The 17,124-nt window shown below is 41.3% G+C and overlaps 1 protein-coding gene across 1 annotated transcript; it reads right to left on the bottom strand.

The window, feature by feature from the left end:
• Positions 1-1,018: 1,018 nt before the first annotated feature.
• Positions 1,019-12,402, bottom strand: LOC115614064 (solute carrier family 2, facilitated glucose transporter member 11-like). Its single transcript, XM_030500316.1, has 12 exons — positions 12,307-12,402; positions 10,926-11,024; positions 9,886-10,046; positions 9,176-9,300; positions 7,549-7,678; positions 7,277-7,425; positions 6,465-6,652; positions 5,909-6,019; positions 5,732-5,833; positions 4,570-4,645; positions 3,650-3,777; positions 1,019-3,328 (listed from the first exon to the last, which is right to left on the bottom strand). The coding sequence occupies exons 1-12, from the start codon at positions 12,328-12,330 to the stop codon at positions 3,113-3,115; spliced, it is 1,509 nt and encodes a 502-aa protein (XP_030356176.1). The 5' UTR covers positions 12,331-12,402; the 3' UTR covers positions 1,019-3,112.
• Between the last annotated feature and the right edge of the window lie 4,722 nt (positions 12,403-17,124).

Here is a 17,124-nt window from a genome sequence, read left to right as displayed (position 1 = left end):
AATTTCATAGCTAGTGCTAACAAGTAGTTAACAGATATCTTACAGATACCCTTTAGTTATAATTGTGATCAGGATAGGAAATCTCACAACATCAGGTAATTTATCTTGCAGTTTTACAGTCACATGTAACACATGTGCAAAGCTGTGCTAAGCCTTCCTTAACACAGACCAGCTAGACCAGATATATGGTTTTTGTGTCTAGCTGACAGCAGATCCAGTTTGTAAGTGTTTATATCTGCCCCAATTAGAGCCAGTATTTGAGATGTATCTGACCTATCAGCGAATATCTCTGGAAGAAAATGTACATGTAGCATTCCTGAAGCTCCTGAATGGCTGTGCTCTTTGTCACCTCCCGTGTATAGTTGAACTGTACCTTTTTGCTCTTTCATTCCTTGATCAGGCTGTTACCAGAATACAGCTCTTGCTCCACTGAGCACAGGCGAAGGCTGACCTGTGCTCCAAATAGCTGTTCCACTTCGTTGTCACATTAATGTTCCATAGGGCATCTGCTCGCTTCCTGTGAAGATCTTATGGGAAAGGCTTTCCTAATAACATCTAATGAATAACTGAGATCAGAGAAGTGTCTCACTAGAGAGTCACACCAGCAGTGCTATACAATGGCACTCTGCTTACATTTCCAAAGAATTCAGGTGCTGTTGTAATGGAAGGAAGGATGTTTTCAGCATGACTGGTTAGGAAAAGGGAATTCTGTTCTGCAAATGTTGAGATTTCCTTTTGATATTAGCAATTGTCTCCAAATGGCTGTCATGTTTTTATCATGTTATATGTGTACGGAACACTACAAAGTTATTGAGCTTTTCTGACTTTAAGGACACTTCATGTTTTGTAGATGATTATCTTGTAGTGAGAAGTCTTAAGTGCCCCTCAATCCTAAAGACAAAGGAATAATGAAAAACCCCAGTCATGGGAGGATAAGCACACCAGTAACTTTTTAGTAGTCGGCTGTCCCTAAGGGAGATCCTGATGTTAGGAAGGAAATATTTATGGAGGCCAGAAGTTTTATCACAAGGCAATATGTGCCATCTTTATTATGTTTAACATTTCCAGTTCAAAATAACCAACAGTTAAGATGAACAATTGAATTAATATTTTGAATTGCTTTATTGCAGTTGAAGTAAATATGTCGGTCAAAGCAATAGCAGAGATTTTAAATTGTAGTGTGCTCCACTATGAGCCTTAGTTTTGTTCGTGTTCTTCTGAAGAGTATAGCTTTGCTACTAGGACTGTGTGAGGGAAATGCATGCAATATTAGACACTTTATAAAGAAAAGAAAAGTCCCATGAGTTTAAATATTAAAAAAAAAATAAAAATCTGGTGAAATGAATCCCTGTGGTACTTTAAAAGGTCACTCTATCCTGTAAGGCTTACAAACTCTTTTGTCTTGAACTATGTATAGCAGGAAGAAGAATTAGGAGCTCACTAGCACATTGCTTTGCAGATTATTCACAGTTTGAAAGCCTGCAGTATGTGAACTCAAGCATGGATGTTGATTATAGATCAGTGTAGAAAATTATATTGCAGCCATTCCTACAACAGAGATCATTGGGAATGGTATATCACACTAAACTGTTAAGTTAGAAAACTTGCATATGATGTGTTGTAATATAGTCTCTCACTTTGTTTCCTTATCTTTGTGCACACTACATGCTTCTAAAAATCGGCAAAACTCCTATGAGAAACTGTAAATCAAACCATAAATTATTGGAAATAAGCTTAAGTGAACGCCTTAGAAGTTCATACGTTAGAACAACATTTTCCACTTTTACTGTAAATCTTGTAAAGCCATATGAGTACAACAAAATGTTCAAGGCATAAAATATTTAGAGTCATCTCTGTAGCCGTCAGTCAGCACCTACACTTGCAGTGAGAATAACTGAAGAGTCTGTCCTGATTTCACATCCCTGAACTATGAGTATGTGTAATCACTTCTTAGTCATGGTAGAGAAATACACCTTTGGCAGGAGCCCTGCACGGATCCAAGAGCTGGAGGACATGACTGAGCTTTTGCTGACAGTCTGCTGCACATACATTACAGCAACTGTACAGATGTTTTTAGGAGAAACTGTAAAGCAACAGGTATTCTGTTACAGCCAAGAGGTTCAGTCTGAGGCGGTTCTGGCAGAATTTGGGCTCAGCTAGCTGGAAGTCACACAAAGCAAAGTAGCAGATAATTGCCCTAGGATTCGTAGTTCATGAGATATCTGTGGGAACTCTGATCCTGGAAGAGGAGCTACAGGTTCAAGATGACAATGGTGATGGGCAAGATAGCACAGAGTATCTAAAATGGCTCTAGGTGCTTGTGTTTTATGGTGACTGGATTCCGCTCATAAGTCCTTTAGCTGTATTGACACTGAAAGACACTGTTCCTTGTGAAGAGTTGTAAAGGAATTTTTCCCCCATACTTTTTCATGAACAAGTCTGGGCTTATAATCAAATGGCTGATTTTTTTGTTTTAAGCAAAAAACCAAAATTTAAGTTGAAGAAGGGGTGGCTGCTGACATGAAAAACTTCAATCCAGAGGGTTGAAGTCTGTCAGGCTATGTACAAAACAGAGACAACATGGCATTATGCATGGAAACCTGGCACAATTTGATTATTCAGTTGAGTGTAGAGAAACAAGGAATTTCTCTCCTACTCCACTGAGCTTTCTCTTGAATCTGTACCTTAGCCAGAGATGGCAAGCCAGGAACATCACTATTCTGATTTCAGGGCTGTAAAAACACTGAGACATCAGAGGGAGAGACTGGGGATCACAGGTATTCATTTTCTCTGTGGTCAACAGAGTGTTTATCAATTCTACATGTACTTTCTGTGTGTATGAGTTGCTGTCTTCACAAGAGATTTACACATCAGCATGTCAAGCCAAAATGCTTGTAATTCATGTGAGTCTATCCTGTTAATGTCAGCCATCATCCCTTTTCTAAGCTGCCCGGCGTGGAGTGCTTGAGAAAGGTGCTGGTTGGGCAAAATGGGAACCTTATAAGTGATAGATGCAAAAGGTGACGGTTCACTTGGACAAACTTCTAGCCAGAAAACAATTGTCTTTTTTTTTCCTTCCTTATCAGAAAGCCTGACTGCCCCTAATGGCTGGTCAGAGCCTGGTGCAGAAGGTGTAGTCCTCTGTGACATGGTTTGGAGTTGTTGGAGTTGTTGGAATACACTTCTTTCTAAAGTTTAGCTTACTAAATTCTTCTGTGATTTCCACGATTGATTTCCCTTTTGTTTCTGGAAGGAACAGGTGGATAATTATCCCTGAAGTGAAGATTACTACCATAAAGATGAGGAAGCAGAAGTGCTTGAGTTTTTCCTGCAGGGAAGAGCAAAGTAAGAAAGAGAGCAAGATGAGCTTGTAGTGTACTTTCTTGGCACGGTGTTTGTATTTGGGTCCTGAAGTACTTTGAATTGGACAAGGAGCTCTTTGCATTTTGACCTTTGACAAATATTTCAGTCTGAATAAGTATCTTGGCCATATCAGAACCCTTCCATTGCAAAAGTGGACTTGGGAGAGCAGATGCCAAGACCACTCTAGACTGACATGGCACTGGCATTTCATGCTGCTCTTCTTCCTGCTGCCGGGGCCAACTCAAGCTTAGTGCCTATTGGGAGTGTCCCAGGGAAAGTGACTCACCACAATGAAGGGAAAGGTTGTTCCGATCACAAAGACGCCCAACCAGTTGAGAATGGCGCCGATCACAAAGGCAGATGGTCTGCATGAGAACTTGACAATTTCAACCCTAACGGAAACTGTGGCACCAGCTGAAAGACAAAGCACAATAAGAATGATGTATGTTGCTCTTTTTTAGAAAAGAAAATGTTTGTGTCATCATAAACTGCTAAACATCAAGTTTGTAAAGTGGTCAAATGTTCAAATACATTTCTTGTAGATATTCAAGAATGAAGTAGTTAACACTTAAGAAAGTCTGACATATTCTCATGAAAGAAGCTGTGTAAGGATGGAATTCCTATTATTTCTAACAAGAATTCCCAGGATGATACTGCTAGATCACCAATGAGTGATCTTCCAAGATTCACTTCCTGGTTATTTCAGTCATGTTTTGAAGTCACAGGACATTGACAGCTTTCAGTTAAGAAAAGAATTCAACCCTCCCATATGGGAAAGCAAATATTTTGAAAGTGAATAGGCTTTTAATAACATTTTTAAAGAGGAGCAGGTACTGCTGTCTATGTGGGACAAGATGTAATATTATAGAACACTGGATTTTAAAGAACTCTTGCTTTTCTTTTTCTCTTTCTTTTTTCTTGGTATTAAAAAACCCCAAACAAACACATCTGCTTTTGCTCTATTTTCGCTGTATTTCTCCACTGAGTACTTTCTGCTGTGTTCTTTTCCTCTTGTTAGCAAAACCCAAATCTGATGGCATTGAAATTTATGGCCAGTGATTGGACCTATAATGTTTAAATGACTACAAGATGAGGGTAAATTAATTTACTTATGCTAAATATTATGCAATATTATGCAGGATTTTCTTAGCCATTTTAATAACTCCCGCGACTTTATTCCTTTATTTCTTCTGAATGAGCACTTACCTGGCCCAACTCCAAAGACAACTGCAAACAAGATAATCAGACAAAGGCTGCAGTATGGCATCCAGAAATACCAGTCCTGGGGAAAAAACCCAAAACATAACAAACTTCTGAGTGAAATCTGTTAATAGGTGAAAAATGCTGCTTGTTTTCCAACACTGTAACCACAAGAGAAAACATACAGTGTGTGGGAAGTGGCAGAGAAATGTGAGTGATTTTTCCTGTGGATGGAGCAGTGAGGTTTTTGTTAGGTGAGCAGAGAAGCAGGTTTGCTAGTGCAGAGCAGCTGTTCAGCTTGGAAGTTTTCAATTAAGTCTGAATAGTACTTTTCCACTCTGTCTTCCTTTCTTCTTGACCCCACAGAACTCTTCCCAAGCCTTAGAGATATGGGAAGGCCAAATCATATCTTTCTTCGCTTTCGTTAACGATAGGTCCAATAACTGGTACTGAAAAGGGACTTCGCTGGATCTTAGGCTTGAATATATAAGACCTCAGTGCTTTAGGAAAAAAGATTTTGCTCTCCTCTGTTTGAGATCCTTCATGAATGAAACAAAAATGGGAGTCTGCTGCCACCTTGCTTCAAGGCTAGTCTTACAGTACTACCTATAGAGTAGCTCTTGGATGAATACTGGTAACCCGGGAGATTTGCTTATGAAGAAGCTACAGCAATGACAGAGTGTTACAGAGGTGAACCAGTTTCCAGTCTGTGAACAGATATGTGCATTCCCAGTATCTTCTGCAGCAATGTTAAATTTCAAATTAACTGATGCAAAGAGCTTGGGTGTTTGCTGTTACTCATTAGAAACTGTGTGACTAGAAAGGGCCATTTTCCTAGGGCTGTCTTTTGCTCTATGCTGGCCAGTGTTTCGTGCTTGCAGTCCGATGAATTCAGGAATCAGTGCTAGTCTCCCAGTGTTTTATGTGCTCCTTGCTGCACTTGTGAGATCACACTGGAAGGTGGGAGTGCAAGAGAGTACTTGCTGAGAGATGGTTTGATCTTATAGACAAGCTTGATCTTTAGGATATTCCCCTCCCAGAGGGTAAGCTGTTAACACAGAAGTTATTTTGGCACTTCTAAGCCTCACTTTCCTTTCTCAGTAGCATAGTCCTGCCTGTGAGCAGAAGTTAGAAATAGAATAATCTGTCATGAGAAGAGTTTCCTTACCTGTAGTGAGAGAGTCACGGTGATAGCAGCTAGCAGTGAGCCCATGATAAAATAACCTCCACTTAGAAGCGCTTTCCTGCCCAGTCGCTCAATGATGGAGCTCTGAAGGACAGAATCACACTGGTATCAGTATCAGAAGAGCAATTTGTGACTCATTCCCATAGTAATGTGACTTACACAGACTGCAGTAGCTACGACTTCAGAGAGTCCAACAGAGAGGGTCATATAGGAGATCATTCTTTCATCAAAGCCAGCTGCCTGGAGGACTTCAAAAGTATAAAAATAAATCTGGAAGAAAACCCCATAAAACAGTAAGAGAAGAAATTAATTGATTTCTTACCCGTACCTATGCGACACTGCCCTGGTCAAGAGCTGCTAACCAAGCAGCATTCAGCTCTGCTTTGGAATGATCTAGAGTTCTGCACTCTTTTTGATAGTATTCACTTCATTGGCAGACAAAACCATTAAAAAATGTAATTAATTAATTCATTTAATAAAGATGAAATGCTGGGCTAGAAGGACCTGCAGCTGCTGCAATGTACTTAGGTTTGCAGAGTCCTCCTTTAGGAGCTTTCAGAAACAGCCAAGTATATCGTCCCTTCTGGAGCCCATCCAAAATGATATCTGTAGGATATTCTCAAGAGAAGAGTGTGGGTTATGGAATTGTGAGGAGCCTGATGTCCCCTTTAGGTCAATACGTGTTTTGAGACTTTAAGGGGGAAATACACTCAACTGCATTGATGCCACATAGCTGAACTGTGGCGGTCAGAACAGCTATCATGTACAGCTGCCAACGGAAAGCTGGTTCTTTCATTAGCTCCAGGACACTCAAGATCTTGGTGTTTTTCATTGTTGCCTTCTCTTTCATGAAGTCATCAATCTCTGCTTGATGATGGCCTTCACCCCAAAGCTGCCTTATGGCTGTGGAGGAGAAGGAGAGCGAGATCTGCCATGTTAATTCGTCTCTGTTGTTTGCTGCCTAAGGAATTTGGTGAGTAAGTGATTCAAGAGTCTGGCAGCACAGCATGCATGGGCTGTGGCTGTGCTGCAAAGCGGAGATGTCCTATAGGGTCTTCCAGAGCCCTGATCCTCTCCTGCACAGAGGGACCGGTTGTGACAGAGGGGCTAGTGGGGTGCACAATGACTCCCTGCCTGCCCAGGGGTCCAATTTTCTCCCTTCCTCTTTCTCTCAGGGTATGAACAGGGTACACAGCAAACAACCAAAGCTAAGGGGTGCTCTGTGGAGCCCTTCAGTGCAAACAGCCATTTGCCATTTACCATTTATCATTTATCATAATTTGTCATCAGACTGGTAGCACAGGTGGTGTCAGCTGAATGCCAAAGGTTTTGTAATACAGAACTGTAGAGGGAGGTAGTTTCATGTTCTATGTGGGGACTATAACAAAAATACACTTAGTAGGTGTCCACAGAGTTGTCTTGGAAATGAGCAGGGAGAAACTTTGTCCTGTTTGATTTTTCCTTATCAGGAGAGCAAGCACCACAAAACAATTGAAAGTCAAGTGAGGAACTGGAGCCCTTGGTTACCTTTTTTGCAGCCTTCCTGGTCTCCTTTATGCATGAGGAGGTATGCTGGGGACTCAGGGAAGAAGGGCAGAGTGACCAACTGGACCAGTGCTGGAAATCCGCAGGAGGCCAGCAGCATGGGCCACAGGTACTGGCTGCCTAGTAGCTCCCTGGTGGGAATATAAGTTCATTGCATTGGTTTTGAGGAAAGGAATGGGTGGAAAAGCAGAGGAAGAAGCAAAAGGTAGAGGGGGTCCAGAAATTAAGTGGGTACAAAATCAACTGTATTATACCTTTGTCCTGAAATCTGCCCTATAGCTTTTCCCAGAGACCAAAAGAAAGAGGAAGTAGAGTTTACAAATCCACGTAGCTTCTTAGGGGAAATTTCTCCAACGTACTGATGATGTAGAGGAATACAAAGACCTTGGGGTGAGGAGAGAATTGTGAGAGAGAAGAAAGAAGACATTCACAACCACTGGAAACAAAATTGCATGTAACTAATGAAGCATTACAGAATATAGCTGCCTCATGCACTGAAGTGTTTCTTATATGTCGACCCATATATGAGATTTTCAGTACTAGATTTTCTAACCCTTTCTACAAAAGGATTTGGTCCTCTTTGCATAGAGTAGATTTCTGATCTTAAGAAATAGACAGTTTTCCCTTTAGGGTAAACTATCATCACAGTATCTTTTGCAACACTCAGCATATTTTAAAGGGGACACAGTATGCAAGTGCTAAATAACTAAACATCCTGTAGTAATATTTAATATGCTTGTTGTTAACCCACATCATCTCAACCTTTTCTGACATAATGCTGTATAATAGCTGTAAGGTAGATCCATAGCAGATTAAAATATGCAGTGCTATACTCAACATTGATTTGTACATGATTTAGGGGAGACACAAGTATTCCTTTCCCACTGTCCAGCAATAATTTTGATGATTTCAGGCAGAGTTGGTGTTTCCAGCTATATGTAAAGTACTTAATAACTCAGACATGCTGAAAACTAGTCTGGGAACAAGAGGTTTTTCCTAATACGGTGGTCACAGCTCCTTTTGTGTGTTTTGAAAGCAACATGTTCTCTTGGGTTTATCTCATGGCAAAGCAATGCAGATGTCCAATCTCTTTAACAAAAATGAGGTTTTTGCATGAGGCACCATACAGATTCTAGCGTAAGTAGCTCTCAAAATACAACTCTAGTTCTTCAATACAACTGTATGTCAGAGAAACAATGTACGCAATATGGTTATTTGAAAAATAGACATTAATTTCTACTGAAAGAAGTTAAAATAGGCACCCCTGTGAATATCCAAACTGAATGGGGAAGTATCTTTTTGTGCAGGAGACAAATACAAGGCATACTGATACCAGCACAGGGTGTTTTTGCTGCATGTGGAGTTAACTCCTGGCAAGAGTTATTTTGCTTGATTATGCCCAGCTCTTTGTACTAACCCCAAGGAATTACTGCTTGGAAGCAGGTTGAATACCCTTGTAGAACATTCCTGAAATATGTTAGAGTCAAAATTGAGTGGCTGTGGCCTTGAACAGGCTGGTTCTCTGGAGCCTTATGGGAATACCAGATTTAAACCGTATACCATATAATTTCAGGTCTGTTAACTAAAATTCAGATAATATTACACATATTTCTCCATCAGTAAAAAACCCCTTTGTTTCATATTGTATCAAAACATTCCTGATAGCTCTGAATATTTATACACTTGGCAAAGCTGAATTTCATTTAGTATTAGTGAAATTAGTAGTAATTATGCTCTTCATTGCTGGGTGTTATAGAAGATCTTCTGCCAAGGGGTCACTGCCTTTAATATTTTATTTTCTTAGTGCAGGGTTATTGTGTTCTCTGAATAAAGATGTAAAATGTGGTGAGATCCTGCTGACCTGTGGGAGAAATCACTTACCGACGCTTACTCCACACAGGAAGCGTCCAATCAGGATCATCTCAAAGGACTGGGCTATTTTACTGCAGCCCATGATAGATGCTGCTGTTATCATGAGCACATTGGTGCACAGGAGACATTTCTTTCTGTAAGTGCAAGAAAGAAAAAAGAGTTTTCATAAATCAGAAGGGAAATGACACTTAAGCTCCTGGCACACAGGATGTCTTGGGTGAAATTGGCTTGCTAGTTTTGTGACATGTGTGGTCTAGGACAAAATAAGCCCATCCACACTATTGGCACTAGATACTCTGGACTCACCGTGTGCCTTGGCACATGGCTAGACCTGGGAATTTGGGAATGCTTCTAGGTTGTGCAGCCAAGAAAAGTCTTAAAGCTTTTCTGCATGTGAAAATCCATTATGGAACACATTGATACAGCACTTACGAGCGTCTCAATGCTGCTGCATCTTCAGCCAGGGGGCTGCCTTTCCTCCATGCAGAGGCTAACCCAACCCGAGTAACTGTGTCTGGTGTGACAGGTTGGCAGCACAGTTGGTTAGCCCATGCCACAGGACAAGGGCAAGAAGAAACAAAGTCTGTTGACACCACTGCTAAAGCTGCTGCATGTCTACAGGCATGTCTAAGCCCAATAGTCTGTCTCATGTTTAAAACCTCAACTGTCATTTCCTTAAGAAAGATTCAATTGACAAATTTGTCTTTAAACATACATACTTGCCATACTTGACCATCAGGTATCTAGTTCCTGAAGAACCCAAGAGACCTCCTATACCATAGATGGACACGGTGATAGACCACAGGAACAAGAGGTTATCCTCATGGATGGGGTAGCCATATCGCTCCAGCCAGGTTTCATTAATGAAAGCCTTAACATGCTGAGGCACAAAAAAGAATTTTCATTAACAATACCTGTGACTCCAGTGCATGGATTATATTTAGAACATAATTTTGTTGCTTCAGCTAAAGTAACTTTTCATATAGACTCTAAAAGCATAGCTAATAGACATAGTGTAGTGGAGTATGCTATGTTAATTTTGCCATGAAAAGGAGTTAATTCTTTGGGTGTTTTTGTCCTTGAAATCTGACAAGCTGAGGCACAGACTTGTGAAGAACAGTGTGAACAGCCCTGTATGTAAATTCTGCAAATGTATGATGGGTTTGCTCTCACATACATGCCAATAATACCAGGTTACACAGCGACTGTTCAGTGCAGTTCCTAAATACTTTCTCAGTCTGAACTTAGTGTTCTGAAGCCGGAAAATAACACTTTTCCCATAAAGTAATCTCTACAACATAGTCATGTCTCCCCTTTAGACCCTAGTATCTCAAAAGTTCTATCTGTGTTCAGTGGAGAGAAGCACACACTTTCCTAGAGCATGGTTCACTTGATCTGTTCTGTTTGTCTGTGAAGATGGGTGACTATAACATTATCAAATAGAATCACTGGAGTAGGTTTATACCTACATGTAAAATACAAATGTGCTGTAGGTTTATAGGAGAGACAGATGCCACCCCAGTCAATGTGTGTCTTCTGAGGAATAGTTCTATTAACAGCAACTTGCAGATGTCTCTCTTTTTTCCTGTCTTCAAGTTTGACACGTTCTGCTTTACATGATAGCATAACAGTGGGAATGAAGCATGAGAGGAGAATGCTGTGATTAAACCCTTGCTGACTGCCAAAGAGGAGCATCCTCAAGCAGCAATGTAGACTCCGTGCTGCTGTTAACCAGTGTGCCATGTGCGTTTTTGCCTACCTGAGACATGTAGGTGATTGTAGAAATTTGAAAGCCAATTTGGAATGTCCCACCGATCCCGAGGATGATGAGCATCTGAAAGAGCCCTTGGTACTGTACCTGCAGAAGTAGAACAAAATTTTAAGCTTGTAGCTACATCAGACTGTTCTTGCAATGTGTTCTTCACTCTCCAGCAGCATCTCATTTGCTCAAGGGGCTTGCAGGTCGGAAAGTTCCCTCTGCTTGTCCTGCTGGGAGGTGTACATCTTCCTGTGATTTCCCTAAATCCAATTCTAGGAAATGCAGCCTTTAGCTATGGAAACCATTAACATTTCCCTCCCCTCCTCTATCATTAGTCAACAGAGTAGCAAAGTCATTCCACACTCCAGGGCTAATACATGTGAGAGTGGTTTTAGGGAGGGAATTCTTATTTCCTCTCTGCTATCTGGATAGTGGCCAGGCTACCTGTGCCCACAGCAGTGACTGGGCCATCTGTACCCAGATCTTTTCTGCCTTACCTGACACAGCAGCTGCTGTGCCAGATACTTTTTAGGCCCTTGAATAGTGGACAGTGTTTCCTCTATTCAAGTTTTGTGGCAAAGCTGTCATCAGTTCTGGACTCTTGCCCCACCTGCCTGTCTCAAACCGCATGGTCATGTTAATCTTTTGGAAGCTTTGAGAACAGGCATCCCACTTCAGTTTTCTTTTTCTAGTTGATTACGGATCTGAGAAAACACAACTAGCACTGCTCTTAGGTTTACCCTACAGCAGCCTTTGCAGAAGCACACAGTGAATATGCTGTGAATGAATGAAAAATGGACTGCCTTTCAGAGGAGCCATATTCCTCTTTCCTGCACGAGAGGTTAAGTGTGCCCAGCAGGAGCTGAGAGCTATTTCTCGAAGAGACTTTGTCCTACTTGGAAGGGCCTCACTGATGTATGAGGCAGCAACCGGTTCAAGGTTCAGCCATAGCCAGGATACAAATGTTGCAGACTCCCACAAACATCCCTGTTAAGATGCCCCAGCTGCTGATGTCCTGTCCAGTTTCCTGCCTTTCAAAACGTCTGCCTGCCATCTCCTGGGCTAAATAATTAGTGCTATGTCTTACAAAATTCTTTTTTCAGCAGGTAAGCAAAGCAAATTATGTTTGAAGGTAAGCAAAGATTTTCCAGTGAATGAAAACATTGAAGAAACATTAACATATTGATGAAAATGTGACAAAGATGGATGGCGGAGCATATGGAGTGCATTAATACCTCAAAACAGTGGGCAGAACCACTTCCAAGATGATTTTAGTGAATAGGAACCTTGTTGGTTTTACTGAAATACTGATTTTGTTTTCTTTGAAACATCAGTAGCATACAAAAATGTCCCGCATGTAAATACCCCATCAAGCACTTACCAGGTCTGATAGGAAGCTGGTCATCTCTGTCTAGGGGCTGGTTGTCCAGTGTGTGATGTGTCTTTGTCATGACAAGCTCCTGCGTCTGCCTCCTGCCTGCTGGTGTGGCAGTGGGCATTTGGCTTCAGGGACCAGAGTTAAATTTTTACTATTTCCTCTTCACTCACTTACTTTTACTTCAACTGGCCAAAGTTAACACTGATGGATTAAATATTTTGGGAAATAATTGCATCTAGTCCAGTCCGCAGGGGGAAAGTTTCAGAAGGCAGGAAGTTTTGCAGCTGGGGGGTTGTGAGGTTTTTGGAAAGGGAAAGGAGAACAATCCAGGCAAAAAATCTAAACAGTTTTCCAGGAACAGTAAAATACTTTACTTCTATGGTACAGACCAATGAGTATATCTGCTATAACCTGCACAAAGCAAAAAGCAGCTGGCACAAGATTTAGATACTGCTATTTATTAGTAAGTAAAGTATGTGATGTTCTGTTTCAGATTAATTAGTATAGTAAATATAATTTATTAGATGAAAACGAGGCAAATTTCAAAGCCTAATTCTGCTGTTATGGCTTTCTGTTCCAGTTAGTTAGACTGTACTGAGGAAGAGTTTCTTCTCTGATGTTTATAGGGATGTTTGTCAGGCAGGTGTGGTGAAAAGGCAGTAAGAGATATTGTGCCCTGGCAGGGGCTTTTGGAATAGAGTGTCTGGTCATGAGGGCTCTGCTTGAAGCAGTCAGTAACTAAGACCCATTTACTCATGACAGTAATCGAAGAAGGTAAAAATTCCTTAATGAGTTAGGATGGGACAACTGGGATCTTAATCCCTCAGGTTTCAGCTTTCACACAGACAACTCCCAAATCAATGTTGCAGCCACTGAAAAGTCACCTTTGGTTCCCAGTGGTTCCTCTCTTGTGAGGTGAAGCTCAAACTGTAGCTCTGCATGGCTTCTGCTAGAGACAGCACTTGGAAGAAAGAGATTTGCCCAGAGCTTTCATGTGTGGTTGATGCCCTGAGCCGTTCAGAGGCTTCTGCTTGCTCTTACTCATGCCAGAGGACTTTCCTCTGCCCCCAAGGTTTGGGGGGAGAGCAGATGGGGCAATGGGGTTGTACCGAAGCCCTCAGTAAATGCTCAAGCTCATTCTCAGGACTTGTATCTTCCGTTCTTGTAACACAGAATGCAATTATTTACAGAGGGTTTACTGCAAATACTGTGAGTCTAAAGAAATGAGAAAAAACCTGTGTTAATAATAAAACCTTGGTGACTTGTGTAATTCCAACTATTGCCTATATAACTGCATAGCAACTGCTGTTTATCCTGGCTTGCAATAACATTTAGAATGATTTGGCATTTTTGTAAGTATTTTCTCTTGAACACCAGTGATTGTAACAGTTGGATTGTACAAAAATTAGTCAATAGCATAATTATTGACCATTTATTTTTTCAAAACGTTAATGATCCCTTTTTACTACATATTTTTTCTCAGATTATGGGGGTTATGTCAGAAAACACAGTGGAATAAAAAAATTGCATTGGAAGCAATGGTCTGCATGTGTGATCCCACCTCTAATTTCAGCACTGGTTAGCAAGCCACTGGGGTACACTTCTGCCAGTGCCTTGTCCTGTTTGCTGATTGTTGAGAAAATACTTCTTTTCAAGAATGCGTTAGAAATAGAAAATGTCCTTTTAAAAGCATTTCATGTGCTTTTAATAGCAAGAAACTGCTATCGTTTTAGTTTCCATCCTGGACATCATCTCATGCAAGTAAGCTGTGGTCCAGAAAAAGAAGAGATAGACCTTTCATCATCATTTAGTGTTGGACCTACAGAAGTGAAAATGGAGGTGTTCATGCTGGGTGAATTTACTGAGAGAGATGAAGGAATTCACATGAAGCTTTTTGCTTTCTCTTTCACTATCGCTAAATCTATTTTAGCCCCAATGTGTCCAGGCAGGCGCAAGAAAAGAGACAAAAATATGGGATAAGATGCCCTCTAGCCAGTTTTATTAGCTCATCTGACAACAGCTACCAAAGCCATAATATTTACAGAACATAATCTCCTTTAGGCAGGTACAAGCATAACTCTGACACACTAATGGCAATGCCACTGCTTGTATTCAGTTCTGTCAGATGCCAGATGCAGCCTCATAACAGTGAGTTGGCCTGTACTGAAACAAGTAAGGCCAGATGGCACCTGAATTTCCAACTTCTTAAAGATGTTGGTCACAGCAATGACACTGAAGTAGTAGTACAAAGATGAGAAAGCTAAAAGAAAAAAGCTTAGATTAATTGTTTTATTTCTCTTTTTGAGTTAAATATAGGGAGGGTGGGTAGTCGAAAGAATTGGAAATGTCACTTGGAGAAGTATGAGAAAGAAAAGCCTTGGCATGGGGTTAAAACAATGTGCAAACATTAATAGTGTCAGGTTAATCATATACTCTCTGGTTTACCAGTACCTGTAAGAGATGCAGCAGTAGTAAGCGTTTGGGAGAACAGGCCTCCTGATGTTTGGCACATTGGATTTGTTCAGCCTGGGAAGATGAATGCTTGGGATGGAAAGGTTTGTTAAAGCCGTGAAGGAGTAAAGGTGCCCAGCAAGACTACCTGTGAAGGACTGACTTCTTGCAGGAGACACTGGAGCTGTATCAATCAGAGGCAGCATGGCTGGACTTTGTAAGAGAGGGACAGAGGAATCCAAGTCTTGTGCTTTTAAACCTGACATGGTGCTGGGTGACAGGGATGAACAGTGCCTCTGCAGTGTTCCAGCTGTGCTTCTGCAGAGACCAGTTCCTTCAAAAGCACCAGCAAAGACAAAGGGACACTGACCAACATTACAAGAGAAAATTCTCTCTTCTGTATGTGCAGGAAGGTTGGGACTCCTAATAAGAAGATATGAAAAAGAGAAAGAGGAAAGTAAAATCAGAGAGAAGGAACTGACAGGTGAAAGTGGAAGTTACCACAACAGAGCACACTATTGATCTGGTACAGTATCAATAGTGAGCACTGATCATGTTTTTCCATATGTCTATTTACTTAGCTAAAGCTCCATGGCTTTAATGTCTGTTCAGCACAGTTCGGAAGTACTACCACTTGCAAGTGCACCATCTTGTGAAATTTGTGCCAACTGGGAAAGAACAACATGGAAGAAGAGAAATGTTAGATTTGCGTTCTGTTCAGTCTCATGCTGGTCTTATTTTCAAACAGGCAACTCGGGCATTAGAAATTCCCCTTTACAACATTGTCAGGGAAGCTGCAAGCTGTATGGCAGCACTGCCACAGAGGGGGTGGGGAAAGATGGCATGGTGGCAACAAAAAGCATAAGATTTCATCCTGTATACAGGCAGCACCTCGTTAGTCATTTTGGAATCAATTATATGGTGGGTCACAGGAGCTGTTGTGGGCAGGTTAACAAACATGAGCCAGTCTGTCCCAGTGTTGTGTTATTGCAGAATAGCTGTCCATAATTCAGAGCTTCTTTAATAACATGATGCATTTATACAGCACTTTGCCAGCTGAGTGAAGCTCTCTCTTTTTCTGTTAGGTAGGTAGATATATAGTGAACACCACTTTTCCAAATAAAGAGTGGTAGATGGACAGGCAAAAACATCCAAAGTCAAATCAGCAGCCAGTTGACGGCCAAGAGGAAATCTCATGACTTTCCTGCACCTTCTGCTTAAGTAACCATCTGACTCTGAGGTTAATGTTTACTTCATATGATTTCTATTGATTTATGGTTTTTGCAGCAATTGGTCAGTGCTTAGAATGGGTGGATTAAATATTTCAATGACTCAATGGGAGAGGTCTCTCTGAATGGAAACATTGGGTAGTGTGAGTGCTCCATATTTTGATACAGGGAGTGAAACTAGACCAAATATAAAATGAAACCAGGTTCTGGTTGCTGGACACACACTAGCATTTTAATATCAGAGCTTCTTCTGTGGCTATTTCTTTAGAAGTAGCAAGCACACTATTTGACATTTTTAAATAGAAAAATCCCTAAAACCCTATCCTGTTTCAGTGCTCCAGCACAAGGTTAATCAATATGAATGATTAAACTGCAGAAAGATAGAACTTACAGTCTTACTAAACAGGAGGCATGGTATAGCATTTGTAACTGTGATGGGAAATAGAAAAACAATTGATTGTCCTATATGAAGGTAGAAGAGTTTGGGGAGGGAAGTGACTAAATGGTGCAGTGGTGTCGTGGTTTAAGCTCAGCTGGTAACTCAGAACCACGCAGCCACTCACTCACTCCCCCACTTCTTCCTCTCCCTGCTTCCAGAGGGATGGGGAGGAGAATTGAAAGAATGTAAATCCCACGGGTTGAGATAAGAGCAGTCCAGTAACTAAGGTATAATACAAAACCACTGCTGCTACCATCAATAATAATAATGATAAGGGAAATAACAAGGGGAGAGGATACAATTGCTCACCACCTGCCGACCGATACCCAGCCCGACCCGAGCAGCGATCTGGGCCTTCCAGGTAACTCCCCCCAGTTTATATACTGGGCATGATGTGCTGTGGTATGGAATACCCCTTTGGCCAGTTTGGGTCAGGTGTCCTGTCTCTGCTTCCTCCCAGCTTCCCCTCCTCCCTGGCAAAGCATGAGACTGAGAAAGTCCTTGGTCGGAGTAAACATTACTTAGCAACAACTAAAAACATCGGTGCTATCAGCACTGTTCCCAGACTAAAGTTGACAACACAGCACTGCACCAGCTACGAAGAAGGAGAAAAATGATTGCTACCGCTGAACCTACGACAAGTGGTCAGCAGGGTTAACAGCTCTTGAAAAGCAGCAGTACATGGGTGCTGTGGAGCATAGC

Source organism: Strigops habroptila, chromosome 11, assembly GCF_004027225.2.
Source record: "Strigops habroptila isolate Jane chromosome 11, bStrHab1.2.pri, whole genome shotgun sequence".
Classification (NCBI taxonomy): domain Eukaryota; kingdom Metazoa; phylum Chordata; class Aves; order Psittaciformes; family Psittacidae; genus Strigops; species Strigops habroptila.
Note: the sequence above shows the minus strand (reverse complement) of the source record. Positions and strands in the feature narration are given on the sequence as shown.

Excerpts from the sequence above, each read along its gene's own strand:
- LOC115614064 (XM_030500316.1), bottom strand. The coding sequence starts at position 12,330 with ATGACCAGCTTCCTATCAGACCTG. Across the intron at positions 9,301-9,885 it reads CTGATGGTCAAGTATGGCAA|AAAGAAATGTCTCCTGTGCA; the intron begins GTATGTATGTTT and ends TTGCACTTACAG. Across the intron at positions 3,778-4,569 it reads TGTCTTTGGAGTTGGGCCAG|CTGGTGCCACAGTTTCCGTT; the intron begins GTAAGTGCTCAT and ends TTTGTCTTTCAG.